Raw genomic sequence first — 15394 nt, forward strand, 5'->3', positions numbered from 1 at the left:
CCTTTTTATTTGTAATAATAAAGCAGTGCCTTGTACTTGATGGGAACTTATGGCTCATGCCACACAATGCTTATGGCGTATATTTTCAGCAAGCTGAAAAACACTTGCTGAGAATAAGCGCCATACGCTCCTACCTTTGCCTGCACTCGAATGAATGGAATACGCTTGGGTGCCGGCACATGCAGCGAAATTTGCATAAAAACACAAGACTTTGCATTTTCTCACATTGTGTGGCATTAGCCTAAGGTGGCACATACACAAGGTCCTTCAGACTGATTTAGCAGCTTATCTGCCCATTTATGGGGCCCTCTGACAAGCCTACCCGACTGATATCTGGCCAGATGTTGATCGGGCAGGTTTGATTTTCCCATCGGAGCAAGGACAGCATCAGTGAGCTCCTATCCCCTTCACTGTAATACGATTGTTTGACCCTAGGGCCAAATGACTGAATTAAAATGATATTGCCCACCTTAGTTGGGCATATCAGGGGAAAGATACGCTCATTTGGATCTTATCGTGTATAGCCACCTTAAACAAAATACATACACCACGCAAATCCGTCTTGTGGTATTCTGCCTGTTGTTACAATCCTAACACCCCCCCTAACAGCTGAAGGTTTAATTAGTTTCTGGAATATGTAGCCAATTAACAGCACAAGGACATACATTGAACATTCATGATAAATAAGTTTACCAATAAAATACTTTGAGTAGCCAGCCCTACCCTATCTGATCATTGTTCCTCCAGCCATGTTATATTGGGCAGTGACAATAGTGTGGACAGTGGGCGGCACAGTGCAATACCCATGTTTTCTACAGTCAGGCAAAGATGCCATGCTCACAGTGACTCTTATTATCCAAAATGGAAAATTTGACAATTCCTCAGGATTCGAAGCAGCTATTTATCTGGGGCGAAAGACACTGCAAAAACACCTATTTGAAGTCTTTGACCAAACCCTTAGTATTATAATTTGTACTGCCTCTGCAAATCTGTTTTTGTTCACTGAAAACCATGAATAATACTGGGCAACAGCTAATTCTCTTCATTATCACCAGCAGCTTTACCATCCACAGAACCATTATCCCATTGCCTTCATTATCAGCAGTGGAAAAACCTCACCCATGGTTATACCAAGGAGAATGACACAAGCAAAGTTATTGTAAGCAAGAGACTCAACGCCACCAGTGTTCCATAGGACAGATATCTGTGTGCATGCTATGCTAACAGCTGAGATAATAACCGCATTCCTTGTTGTGTGTTTAGAAGTACAGATCCTTGTCAGATGTGTGGATCACTATCCAGGTACAGTAATTATCACTTATATGTTTATATCTTTATTTCAATCGAAGCAATTCTGCTTATAATAACCCATGGAGCGATTTAGTTGCCCGCGACTGCAGGTGACTAATCACTCCGAAATGCCTTTCCGCAAGCAACAAAGGCTTTCCATCGGCAGCAAAGGGAATGACAAGTACAGCGGCAACAAAGCAATCGCTGGTGGAAAGGCCTATGCTTTGCTTTGGTTTTCAGAAGTTGCACATAGTAATGCATAGGCCTTTCCACCAGCGATTGCTTTGTTGCCGCTGTACTTGTGATTTCCTTTGCTGCCGATGGAAAGCCTTTTAGAAGAGATTAGTTGCCAGTGGTAGAAGAGATCTATCATAGGCGACTAACCTTAGTGTGGCCTAAAGGAGCCTAAGGGTAAAGACATGCAGACCTACTAGTAGCAGCTACTTATCACAGCTACTAAAATAGACAATGCTGATCATTTACTGCTAATTGTCTCTATGTGTGTTTTAGCAGAGGCAATTCTCAGTATTGGCCTTGGCAGGGTATTTTCTGGAGTTAAGTAGCTGCTACTAGCAGCTCTGTGTGTCTTCACCCAAAGTGCGTAACTTGCCTAGAAACTCAAGTAACTTGCGTATCAAGTAAAAGACAATGCAAAATCCAAAATAAACACATGTACTTTTTCCAAGGGTCTTCAGCATTCTGTTTTTATCTTGTGGTACTTCCACTGAATATTTATTTTCTGGTATATATTGAATAATATGTAATTTAGAGTTGATAGATCTGAAGTACAAATATACTGTACCCTTCAAGTAGCATTTTTACTATGTTCACAAGATAAGCAAGAGCCTTAGTTATCTAGATTGCTTGTGATAAGATTATTATTATTTCTCATTCAAACACATTTAGTTTGGTTTTTAACCATCAAAATTGTTTTGAATGTGGCCCCATCGTATTATAGACAATACTCACTACTTGATTCTGTTTCATCCCTTTTACTAGTACAATAATTCCCTTATTATGCATGGGATTGTTTCCTTTAGTAAATGTTCTTACAGATCTCATTGCCTTTTCTGAACAGGGAGAGACTTTGTTCTCTTCAGAGGCGGCTTTCTTTCCTGTTTCTGTGAAACAAGGGGCAAGCGGGGAGTTCCTCCATGTTGCCATGTTATCCACTCAGGTAATGATCCTCTCTCTAGCTGATGCAGGCATTATAGGCATATTCTTCATAGTTTCTAAAAATGTACTTAATGATTAAGGGAGATCTGATGGACTCATCATAAAGAGTGTTTAATTATTATTTTGCTGACATTATCAATGTAATCTGGCCCTTGAAGATGGGATACAATAAAAAAGTTGTCCAGCATTGTTGTAACCTTTATTCTAATATACCCAACAACCCTCCTCCTTTGCTCTCTCCTTTCCTCCTCCCCACTATTATGTTAGAAAATGTTAACTGAAATTTATATATATATAATGTGCTTCTGTATAGGCTGGTTCTATGGAGACCAGTTTACGGATACTGACCTCTGGAAACTGGGATGTGACAAAGGTGGTGGCATATAATCCAGAAAACAAGACTGTGTGAGTTACTACAAAATGGAAATAGTACCTGGTAAAAGGTAAAGATAATAACTATTTAGTATAGAAGGGAGCTCAGTCTTAATTCTTTTAATAGAATAACTTTAAATATCCATATGGTGCACTATATAGGGAGGATCACAGTAGGCCTTTAGATGTTATTATGCTTTATTGCTAACATCAAAATTGAATTACTGCAAATGTCCTTTAATTTTAGTTACTTTTTGAGTACCGAGGATATGCCCAGGAGAAGACACCTTTACAGGTAAGTACAGATATTTACACAATACTGCCCCTAATGGGATTGCTAGCTAATACAGCAATACAGTAATGGTACTAGTACTGGTATATACAAGTAAGGGCAGGCATGTCAAAGTCAAATCTGATATTAGAACATTAGAAACTAACTTCATCTTTCAGTGTCTGCCTTTATAACTCCAAACCGTGTTTCTACTGCTAAATCATAAATGAAGGCCCTTAATCAGAGGCTGCATGTAACTGAAAGTCAAAGAAGAGTCAAAAATAGGGCAGAGAGGCAAAAAGCCAATCTGGCATTTAGGGTATTAAAAACTACTCATGTTTTAAGTCTTTATTCTATTATGTCTCTTAGTTCCTTTCTTGTTTTCCTTTTCCTGAATGTAGCGTAGAAACATCAGGGACTCTAAACCGGACTTGTGTGAGCTGTGATCTTATTCCTGACTGTCATTTTGTGGATGCAGAATTCAGCCCTGGATCCAGCTACTTCATCCTCTACTGCAAAGGTACATACAAAACTCTATTACCTATGATTTTATAGGTGTCATTTATAAATCGATCCAAACCATGAAGTACAGAGATGGATATTAAATATACAGCCCTCCAGTCACTTTGAATAGAAAAGCTCCTTTTATCTTTAGCTTGGAAGTGTAGTCTCTAGCTGGATGAACATAAGCATAACACTGCCATGTCCAGGAAGAAAAGTATAAATATATTGAGTGTGGATAATTCAGTGATCCAGTACAATTAAATAGATGCTTTGCCACAGTCAAACACAACTAAAAAGTTTTAGAGGTAATAAAATGATGTGACATCAGTGAGTATCCTGCAACACTTAAGGCTACAGCCTTGAGGACTACTAAAAAAGCATTTAGGTTTAAGAGAGATGTCCTTATTCTTATGCAAAGCGGAAGCAATTCCTATATCATCGCTTGATCCTGAGGTCCCCTAAACAGTGACATTTGGTTCCTTTATGTTAAGCAATTTGCTGGTACTTTGGGTCATCCTTGTTACTCAGCTTACAATGCTTTCTTTTTTATCTACCCCAGGCCCAGGAGTCCCTCAAGTCTCAGTGCACCAAACCCAAAACCCTCAAGGTGTGTGCTTCATCTATTATCCATCTGCAGGACACTGACAACAAGTGAAGGAAATATATATATATATATATATATATAAATTTATTTATTTTTAATATGTAGATACTTTTGGTTATTTTGAATACTTTGTATAGGGTTTAGTGAATAATTAGTAAGATAAATGACGCAGGTCTCAGTTTGGTCACCCTTGTTTCTTTTCCCTGCCATAGATTTTATAATACTGGAGGAAAATAAGATACTGAAGGCTTCTCTTAACAAAAATGATATGCCCGAGACTGTATATAAAAAGATTCATATTGAGGGATACGGTAAGTAGCATGTTTTACATCAGTTGCATATAACATATATTTTGCAAGCCAGTTGGCTTTTATTTGAGGTGTGCTATTTCTGGAGGCAGGGCTGCTCCTGCCATGGGGCAGAATTTTGCCTAAGTTGGTAGTGCGTGGCATAGTTGCACTTTCTGCGCTAGTCATGCAGACCCCCTCTTCCTTCTCAGGGAGCAGAAAAATTAAGCATGGGGGCACTATTAGGAAGGCTGCCTCATGGAGTTGTGGGGTGCGCAAGACTTTAAAAAAACCAGTGTATTTTCCCTTTCTTTACTTGCCAGACTTCCCACTGCGCCTGACCCTTCCCTCCAACTATGAGAACTCAGAATTCCCTTTGGTTCTGTGGCTGTAAGTATCTCATGTAAAATACAGAGTACATATGTGTGTATGTGTGTCCTTCAGCCAAGTATAGTTGCCAAAATAAAGGATGAAATTAATAAACATTATTATAGGCTTTAGATTACATGTAATGGTTTGGCTGACTTGGCATATGGTTAATTAATGTGTTTTGAAAGCAATGATTTCATACTTCTTCCTGCACTTGATTTTAACACAGCAATGTAACAAATACATGTTTAAGGAGTGTCCAATATACACTAAGCTCACTTTTAACAGGCCTTATGGCTCGGCCCCTGTCTACCATTTTGTGCCCTCCCAGTGTGGAGCTGGTTCAGTTCCTGATTTTGTTCTTTTTTCCTTATTGATTTGATATCATACACCCCAAATAATTACTTTTTTGTTTTCCAATCTCTAATTTTTTACTGTTTTTTAAAATTTAGGTTTTAAAAATACATTTGTTTTATTTTACTCCGCTCTGTAGGCCAGGTTGCTGCTAAACTCTTTTAATTTGATACATAAATTCAAGGATTTTTAACCTCTGGGTTGATCGGTACCCAAAAATGGCTCCACATACTATTCCCTGAATTAAGTGACATCTTCTCATTCTATACAATCAATTTATTTTCTGCCATTTTGGCCCCCTGCAATATTTGAAAAAGGAAGATACCAATATTTACCATTACTGCAGAATACTGTTGAGTTAGCAGAATAATAGGAATGCAGAATTATTACATTTTGCTTGCCCGATGATCAAGCAAAAGATGATTTTAGACTTTTTTTCCTTATCCAGACCAGAAGTTCCAGGATATCAGCAGGTCACAGAAGAATTTTCTCTTGGATGGGAATCTGCACTTGTAAGCTCCTTCCAGATTATTCTAGCTCATATCGATGGCAAAGGATCAAGGAACCAGGGGCTGCATTTGCTCCATGAAACAGATCGCAGACTGGGCTCTATTGAGATGAAAGACTACATACCCATTGTACAGTAAGAGTTTCCTTCAGGTATATCTGTAGGTTTAGGCAACAAATTATATAATATTTAATACGTAATACTGAACCCCTTCCCCCCTGAATCTCTCAATTAAAAATGTATTGCTTGCTTCCACTATCATGGCCATCTCCTTTATATCCTTGGGCTTAACAATGCAAACACACCTTAACCTATTAACATGCATTTCTTTGCAGGCACCTAAAACAACTTCCATTTGTGGATAAATATCGTATTGGAGTGTTTGGTAAGGTAGGTAGGTTTTTAGTAAAGTTGAACTGAGCCTAGGTGCAGGGGTAAGATCTATTCAAGAGTCATTTTTATATTTTTGTATTTATGAAATGCAAAACTATTCAGTAAAAAATATTCATTAGTTATTCTGACTAGTGGGCCCCATTTATCTTGTTCTCATACATGTCTGAAAGTTGTCACCTATAAACTCCTTTAGTCACTGGCAAGGTTACAGTAATATATAATGTGGTATGTATGAACACAACTGCATTAAAATTTTACTTTGTACTGCAAGCTTTAACTTTTTTGTGATACCCAAACAATGGAACTTTACTGTCAATGGCAACATAGATGGTGCTGGCTGGTTTTGATTTGCTTTGATCAATTAAGCTGTGAACATTGTCTGCCATAAAGAACAAGAAAAGTGTAGAGTATTTACTGAGGTTTGGGAAAACTAATAATAAAGCACTGCAATTAAATTCTGAAATAACCAATTTGTTTTGTTGTTGTTTCTGATCAAATAAATGCAATGTTAATGCCCATTCTATTACTAAACACCCATTAAAAGAGTAGGAAAGCTACTGAGGCAGATTATTGCCAATAGTTTAGTCACAATAGCGCAAGCTAGAATGCTATATTTGTTCTGCAGAATACTTTACCATACATGAGTAAATAGCCCTAGAAGCTCTCTTTGTTTTTTAACATAGCAGTTGCCATTTGAGCTTGGTCTGATGTCACTTACCTGCCTGCATGCTGCTGCCTGGAAGCTCTCTGCTCAAATTACATCAGGAAGGGGAGGGGAGGGGGCGGAGGAAGAAGGGAGGGGGAGAGAGGAGCAAGCTGCACAGGCAGGCTGCCCGGGGCATTACGTTTTAGCAAAATTTATATACATATAATACTGAAGCCCATGTGTACAAAATAGAAGCAAGGGAATGCAGTGTTTCTTTTACAGAGGACACAGAGCAGCAGTACTGTGACTGTATTTATATAGACCATTCTAAAAATAAACTTACTTAGTTTTAACCTTTCCTTTTTCTTTAAACACATACATGAAATATCAAAGGGGGAGGTCATAGGCAACTGTCAATCTTTTCCTTTTCTGAACTCAGCTTTTGTGCATATGCCCAGCTTTCTGCTCTGAATCTAAGCTTGTGAAACTAACCAGTAATTTAATAGAGTTCAACAGTCTCATTGCCTTTCAGGCATATGGAGGATTTTTGGCCCTGAAGCTGCTGTCTCTACCTGAGCAGTTGTTTGCATGTGGTGTTGTTGTCTCTCCTATCACCAGCTTCCACCTGCACTGTGAGTATTCTGTAGAGCACTCTCAGTAAATGTGTGAGGGAGGGACGGCTTTGTTGCTGTTGCAGCAGTTTAAGCAGTGTAATGGCAAGTGTAATGTCTCGGCAAGCATAAATATTTATCCAGAGGACCAACCCCCAATACTGCCATGTCTTCTGTCATTGGCATGAATAGCAATTGCACGTGTAAGCCTATTGTTAAAGGGAGTAATGGGTGCTTCAGAAATTTCCTGCTTGACATACATACATTCCACTGGTTGATTTAATCAGTTGGGCACCAGTGTTCCTTGAAACAAATGATGAACTCTTTATTTACATAAATGTAGATCAATCTCTTGGAGGACAATCACAGATAGATGCAGTTACTCATAAATACAGCTTCCTGCAGTGTTTGCTCTAATCAGCTACCAATGACATACTGCAGATGTAATCTTACTTGGAGTGCCCAGCCCCAAGTACATGCCCTAATAATAATATCTCTATCCCTAGGTCTGTACACTTGAGTCCCTAATCTGCCAGGTGTTACTCAGGATTACTAATCCTTTTGCTTTTTCCGTCATAGCATCACTAGCTACCCTGATCCTAACTCTCTCTCCTACAGCAAGCTATTATAGAACTATCATCCCAATATCTTTACCCACTGGGCCTACCTCTGCCCAGGCTCTGAGTTCAATCCACACCCTCCAACAGGTGGGATCCAAAGAGGCCAGGCACATGTTGGCGTCCCCTTTTAAAGATTACATTTATGACATATCATGGCTAGTTTCTAAACTAACAAGAAAATACTTTAACCAAGGATAGGAAAGCAGCTTCCCCTCCCAACTGTAAATTATGACCACATTAAGGGGCATATTCATTATAGTGTGTCAGCCAACATTACTAGCGATGTTGCCTATAGAAACCAATCAGCAATTACATTTAAATGGTCTCTGATAATGTTGTCTTACACACTATAATAAATATGCCTATTAGTTGTTTAAAACCTAGAGGAACTGCCTGTAATACAGGGTAACTAAACCTCTGTATCGGCAGTACAGGTAGAACAGACCTGGTAATATCACTTATATTCTACTTGAATAGCTAGAACAGTTATGGACTAGCAAAACATTTATAATCTCAGTGACATAGATATGTGTATAATTGGAATAATTCTCACAAATTCACCAGTGCCAGCTACCAGGAATTCTAACAATTCTTACAAATTGGTTGATGACTTGATATCTGTCACTTATAATTGTAAGTTACTAGAATGAATGAAATATTTCATGTCTGATGCCTGAGATACACAAATACCCTGTTTGTTTTTGGCACAGCTGCAGTGGTTTCCGAGCGGTACCTTGGACTGCCATCCCAAGAGGCTTCTGCCTATACGGTATGTCAACAGAAAATAAAGCAATTCCTAAGGTACTTTCTATCATGCTATTAGGAATGTACCAAGTCCAGAATCTGGTTTGGAATTAGTACTATATTATACTGTGCTGCACTGGGACTTGAATGCAGTCAGATGAACAGATGACCACCCACACATAAATTAAGGCAGTTTACTCAAACCATTTCATTGGCCGGGGTAATGGTTAATATTTACACTTCATAGTTTCATTAGAGACTGCATGGAAGTGCTCAAGTGAACCTGTAACACAAATGCCTTTGTATAGGCCAGGCATATACACAGAACAAGCCTTTAGATAACTTAGCCCAATAATGCTCTGTTTTGTTAGCCACCTGTAGAGCAACTTCTATTAACGGCATGAGGAAGTTTAGTGATAGTCAAGGTAGATGGAAGGTGAAAATGAACATACAGCCAATGAATTTCTGTTTGGTTGCCTGTTATTGCAGATTCCATATGTATTAAGCAGCAAAACAATGTTCTTCTTTTATACTGCACATATAGTAATTTATCTAGTACTGCAAGTGAAAATGCTCAAGAGGTAACTAACTAAAACTCCAGGCTCCCAAAAGGGTATATGACTCTCCCACATGGCTCTCTTCAATCCTTTTTCTCAGATGGCCTCTGTACTGAACGATGTTCAGAGGCTTCAGGAACAGCACTTTCTCCTGGTCCATGGCACAGCAGATGGTGAGATTACCATCCATGAACTGCACAGCTGCATGTAGGACAACCTCATCAGAAGGTTATTATAACAGCCCAATGCATATGCTTAGGTTCTAAAGGTTGGGCTTCAAGCTTCACTGGCAATGCAGGATTTAAGGATGCATCCATATTAGACAGGTGTTAATTAGTCTGATCTAATCCACTGATATATAGAATGTGACTGTTCCACTGATACAGAGAATGTGGCTGATCCACTGATACAGAGAATGTGGCTGATCCACTGATACAGAGAATGTGGCTGATCCACTGATACAGAGAATGTGGCTGATCCACTCTGATACAAAAAATTCCTAAAACCTGCACTCTTGAGGCTGGAGGTCAATTTGGAGTTTGGAATAACATGATACAAACTGCATGGTATAAAGTGAAATCCAATTTGATTGTACGGCATGACATAACAAAGATTTGTTTTTGACCAGAGAATGTTTTGTGGTTGTGGTTGTGAAAAATTGCTTGAAATCTTCTACTCAGTATAAGTAAAATGTTCCCCGTTTCCTACATGCGCTTGTGGTGAGGTACTGTGAGTAACAATGCAGTGTCAAGTGCAAAGTAGCATGAGGGCAGGGGGCACACGGGGTGATATTAAGTGCCACGAGTGCAGCCTTTTTAAGCAGGCCAAAAAATGTGGTGCCAAAGTGCTCAAAATGGAAATTGCCTGCCAGCCCTTGTGCAAGCACTTGTTATTTGATAGTTGCCTGGAAAAGGAGACATTTTTAAGTAGCCCCAAAACATATCTCTCAAAGTGCATGAAATCAGCCCTTGTACCACTGCCCTTATTTATGTGATATGCACAGACTTTTCACAAAACACAGGGCCATTTAATCTTCTAAAACTTTTGGTGGTTCAAGTAATTTAATGTGTTTCTAGTACAGAAGTTCTGCCAGTATAATGCTATGGAATATAGTCATATCACCAACACAAGCAGGTTACATAAATTTGTAATAAGGAACTTAGTGACAGGGCCATTGCCAGTGGCATAACTACCAGGGGAGCAATTGCACCTGGGCCCGCACCTCTTTGGGACTGGGTGAAGCTACAAAATACACATATCGTGGGTGCAATTTTCATGTGTGCTTTTTCTGGGGCAGGGGAGCAAATCTATAGGGGGGTATCCGGGCCCTGCCACCGCTAGATATCTGTGCAGAATCCCATTGTTATCTGCTGTGTAACCTGTTCCTTTTCTGCTTTTTCAGCTTTGAATGGCTGCCCCCATGGCTACAAAGCAGCTTGTTTAGATAAACTATAGTAAAGTTTTAAAGTTGTACTAGTGCAGGACAACAGTACATTATATTTTAATTACTTTAAAATACTTTCATTTTTTGGTGTTACAGTTCCTTTAAGGTCCTCCATTACACCAACTTGGACCATCATCCATCCAAACTTTGCTTTGGTTTAAATGGAGTAATTCTGTTGATAGATCCATAGAGTATAAAAAACCTTTTGTAGTTGTAATTCACTGGAATAACAATATAGTGGATCCTGAGTACGTGCTAAACAAAATCCAAACCATTTTTTTTTATGTTGCACTTTTGCAACATCCCCTTCTTTCCTTGTAACCAATGTTTGGGTGGTTATTAAAGGACACTGGAGAGTCCGTTAATGATAGATAACAGAGGCAATGCTTTGTTGTAAAGAGCCTGTATTTTCAGAGCTACTAATTTTCTTGAGGGTTTTTGCTTGATTGTGCCAGTGGAATGCAATAATGTGCATCTGGAGCCATGCTGCATGCAAGCTATATCCAATTACAATAGAGCTGGATAATGAGCAATATCTGTCCCCCACACTTTCATGACATGCAACCTCAGACGAGCAAATCAGTATATGTACCTATTCCTGAAACTGCTCAGAGAGGTGAGGGCCATTTGACAGTTAGGGCTTTGGCACACGGGGAGATTAGTCGCCCGCGAACAGGGAGTTTTGTCGCGGGCGACTAATCTCCCCGTGTGCCAGAGCCCTTAAACTGCATACTTAAAGAGATACTGACTCCAAAAAAATCTTTTTCTAACATCTATGATAACACTGTCTTTGCATGCTATTTATAATGTCACCATAAAAGTATTTGACAGATGCCTTTACGTTACCTATCTGAACCCCAAGTTCCTCTATGAGGGGGCGGCCATATTTGTCCAGCAGGAGGCCGTTAGCATTAGGAGCTGTAACTGCCAGGTTGAGAGGGGACAGTCAGGTTGGCAAAACAATCAGGTTTACGTACTTTAAGTAACAGTTACTTACAAAAGCAGCTCTATCAGTGAAAAGCGATCAACATGATCTATAAGTAACTTTTAATGTACATTTATATTTTAAAGAGAAGTTTTTTTAGTGTCAGTATCACTTTAAAGGAAATGGTTTTTCAGACTTTTGGGTTCAAGCCCCACTTTCTTGTCTAATATTTTTTCCCTTTGAAAAATATACGACATTCCAAATGGAGTGGACAAAATTAAATATTTTGCATGTAAATCAGCAAAATAAGCTACATGTTCTGCTCGTCTCTCGCTGCAAAGTCAACCACCCAGCAAACCCTCGCATTGAGTCTGTTAGAGCGTATCTCACTCACTTCTGTCAGTCACTGTATGTCTCTCTTTCCTGCGTATGTGTATCTTTACCTTCAATGCATCTGTAAAAAGCCCACGTGCATTTCCAGCACACTGCAGAACTACTGAGTCGCCTGATTCACGTGGGATCCAATGTTACCAGCAGGGTAAGTGCAGCAGTTTTATTCTTAGGGAACTTTTCATTATACAGGTATTTATTATCCAGAATGCTTGGGGTTTTCTGGTATGGATCACCATACCTTAAATCTGCTAAACAATCAAGGTTAACTAAGCCCAGTAGGATTACTTGCCACCAATATGAATCAATGCAGTTTAGTTACTATCAAGTAGACATGGAAATAAATGAAATCATTTAAAAAAATTAAGAATAATTTGCTTAAAATATACTCTATGGGAGATGGCCTTCTTATAATTCAGAGCTTCCTGGGTAACAAGCCATCCGGGTAAAGGGATCCCACACCTGAATTACTCGTTATAACTCGTTATAACGTGTTTAAAAGATGATTTCAGTCATGAAGCAAGTTAAGAATCTCACCAGAGCCTTCCAGAGGAAACTTATATGGCCTTCATGGGTGTGCTTGTAGTGGCACCTTCTGCTCTAAAAAGCTAGTTTGGTTCATATTAAGAATTAAACATTGCAGCTCTCTCCAGTATTGGCTAATCCCTGATCCAACATAAACCCTAAACTGATACTCAGGTAAGTGGGGGATCATAGCTGGCTAGGCATTGGGGCAGCACAGTATGGCCCAAGGCAGCAGGAGGACTCAGATACTACCTGGTTCTGCCCGTGGATATTTCATTTCCAGGGCACTGACTAAATAGGGGCACCTTATTGAAAAAAAAAAGAATAAAGAAATGAACTAAAGCTGAAATTCAGTGTCTACATCTTAGAATAACAAGTTTTTTAAGTTCTGTACAATATTATTTTAATGCAGGTACTTCAGTACATCTCCCATTTTATGTTATCTAGGAAACCAAAAAAAAAAAAGTTTAAAATTCAAGGTAATATAAAATCAGGGAAATATGTAAAAGCAAAGTATGCTTCAAGTATTCAAAGATAATACGCACAGGAAATACAATATTTACAGGCATTTTCAAGAAAACCAGGGCAAAATGTTGGTGTTGTGGGAAATGTGAGAAAACGTGTAAAATCTGGGAAAAGCACCTATTGAAATGCATTATAAACTGGTGTGCGACTGCAAAAAAAAATATTTTTATGTCATTTTATGTGGCAGGTTTACCCTGATGAAGATCATTTTTTTATGTCCAGAGGAAGTCAGCATCACTTAGAGCGATCTCTTACCTCTTACCTGCACAACTGCCTTCGAGCCGGAGGCGGAAGGAAGACATCCCAGTGAGCACAGAGGAGACACACGAGAGGAGCCAGTGCTGCCTACAGCCATTAGCCTGTGTAAAGAAATGGCCAGTGCATGGCACTTATATTGCTCATGTGTAGCTTGTGGCTGTGGCTGAACACACACAGTTGAGACAAGGGAAACCCAGCTGTGGACTGAAACACAAACTACAGCTTGTTCCACCCACATACTAAGAGATCAACAGTAACAATAAAAAACAATGTCTTTGTTTTCATAGTACCCTTATATCATTAAGTAATTATATTGTAAGTCCATATGCAGTTCCTAAAGCCTTTTTTGTTTGATCAATAACCACAATCGATAAACATAATGGAAATGTACAATGAACCGGGGTTAATGTTTTGGTGCCCCTACTGGGACCTTTATCATATCACCAATTATGCACTACAGGCGAAGGACCGAGAAGGGCACTGATTGGTTTAAGTGTACTTTGAATGTTGAACCTTTGATGAGGCCCCCCTTAGCATTAGAGGGACCAAGTCGTTAAAGGATAACTATACCCCCAAACAATGTACGTCTCTATAAAAATATATTGCTCGTACGTAAAGCCCTGCTTCATCTCAATTCATCTCAATTGTAGCTACATGTACTCGCGATGACTATTTTCAAGCGGTATTTGACGGTACATGCGCTAAATAACGCACGCGAATAGTCGCCGCATATGAATAGTAGCTTAGAAATAGTGTATATAAATTGTCGCCGCATATAAATGGTAGCATATAAATGGTATCATATAAATAGAAGATGCTTATAAATAGTAGCCACTAGTGATGAGCAAATGTGTTCTGGTTATCTTTGCTGAAAAATTAGCAAATCTTTCAAAAGAAACGGCAAAAATGTTGTGCGGGCAAAAAAATTGTTGCCCGCGACTATTATTTTTTGACTGTTATTTTTTGGATGTGCGGTGAATTTTTGCGTGGCAAATTTTTTCATGCGTTTTGCCATTGGCAGATTGTTTTGCGAAACGCATGAAAAAATTAGCCGCGGAAAATTCGCCGCACGTCCAAAAATTTGCTGTGAATCCATGCCTGGCGAAACATTTCATCACTTGTAGCCGCATATAAATAGTCGTGCGAATGAACGCACACACGCCAATACTTGCGGAAAATTACTGTATTAAAAATGACCATTTCCCTGCAAACTGGCAGCTGCGTCACTCTAGGGGAAACACGTACTTGAATAAATAACACTGCAAAGTCCATATTTTATTGCCAAAAACTCATTTACTCTACTTTTCTATAATTATTATACCTAGTAATGTATTTTGTGCGACTAAATATTTACCGCTACAGTACTGTATATTTTGGCGACTAAAGATTTACCGCTATAGTACTGTATATTTTGGGGACTAAAGATTTACCGCTATAGTACTGTATATTTTGGTGACTAAATATTTACCGCTACAGTACTGTATATTTTGGCGACTAAAGATTTACCGCTACAGTACTGTATATTTTGGCGACTAAAGATTTACCGCTGTAAATACTGTATATTAGTAGCGAAATTCCATACATGCCAAGACTTTAGTAAAATTTAGTAAAAAGACACATACTTGAATAAATAACACTAAGTCCATATTTTATTGCCAAAAACTCATTTACTGTACTTTTCTATAATTTATCGCCTGCCTGTAGTAGGTGTTAATTTTCGCATAGCCTAATGTGATATTTAGCGCACCTAAGTGATTGTGAATCATGCGATCGTATTCTTTTCAGCGTGGAAATTAACGCATGCATTAAAACTATCGCATGCGGCCGCGTGAAAAATAACGCATGCGATATGGCGACTTAACGCACGCGATAATACTGTGGTGAATCGCGCGCTAATTATCGCGACTAATTTAACGCAAAAACGTGTGCGATAAATTTTATCGCACTTTAGTGAATCAGCCCCAATGTTTCTTAAACTTATTTGGATAAGTAACTTTTGGCAGAGAGCCCAGAACACCTGC

The 15394-nt window shown here is 39.0% G+C and overlaps 1 protein-coding gene across 1 annotated transcript; it reads left to right on the forward strand.

Moving 5' to 3' along the window:
- The first annotated feature begins 896 nt into the window (after nt 1-896).
- LOC100493708 (inactive dipeptidyl peptidase 10-like) lies at nt 897-13620 on the forward strand. Its single transcript, XM_018091682.2, has 15 exons — nt 897-1302; nt 2369-2467; nt 2780-2871; nt 3086-3133; nt 3511-3629; nt 4173-4220; nt 4430-4528; nt 4828-4894; nt 5676-5870; nt 6071-6125; nt 7307-7406; nt 8716-8774; nt 9407-9534; nt 12140-12213; nt 13303-13620. Exons 2-13 carry the CDS (start codon nt 2453-2455, stop codon nt 9515-9517), a joined length of 1008 nt encoding a protein of 335 aa, XP_017947171.2. The 5' UTR covers nt 897-1302; nt 2369-2452; the 3' UTR covers nt 9518-9534; nt 12140-12213; nt 13303-13620.
- Nucleotides 13621-15394: the final 1774 nt, after the last annotated feature.

This window comes from Xenopus tropicalis, chromosome 2, assembly GCF_000004195.4.
Source record: "Xenopus tropicalis strain Nigerian chromosome 2, UCB_Xtro_10.0, whole genome shotgun sequence".
Taxonomy (NCBI): Eukaryota; Metazoa; Chordata; class Amphibia; order Anura; family Pipidae; genus Xenopus; species Xenopus tropicalis.

Coding starts and splice junctions, on each gene's coding strand:
- LOC100493708 (XM_018091682.2), top strand. Junction 3,630..4,172: donor CTTCATCCTCTACTGCAAAG/GTACATACAAAA, acceptor TATCTACCCCAG/GCCCAGGAGTCCCTCAAGTC. Junction 5,871..6,070: donor GACTACATACCCATTGTACA/GTAAGAGTTTCC, acceptor ATTTCTTTGCAG/GCACCTAAAACAACTTCCAT.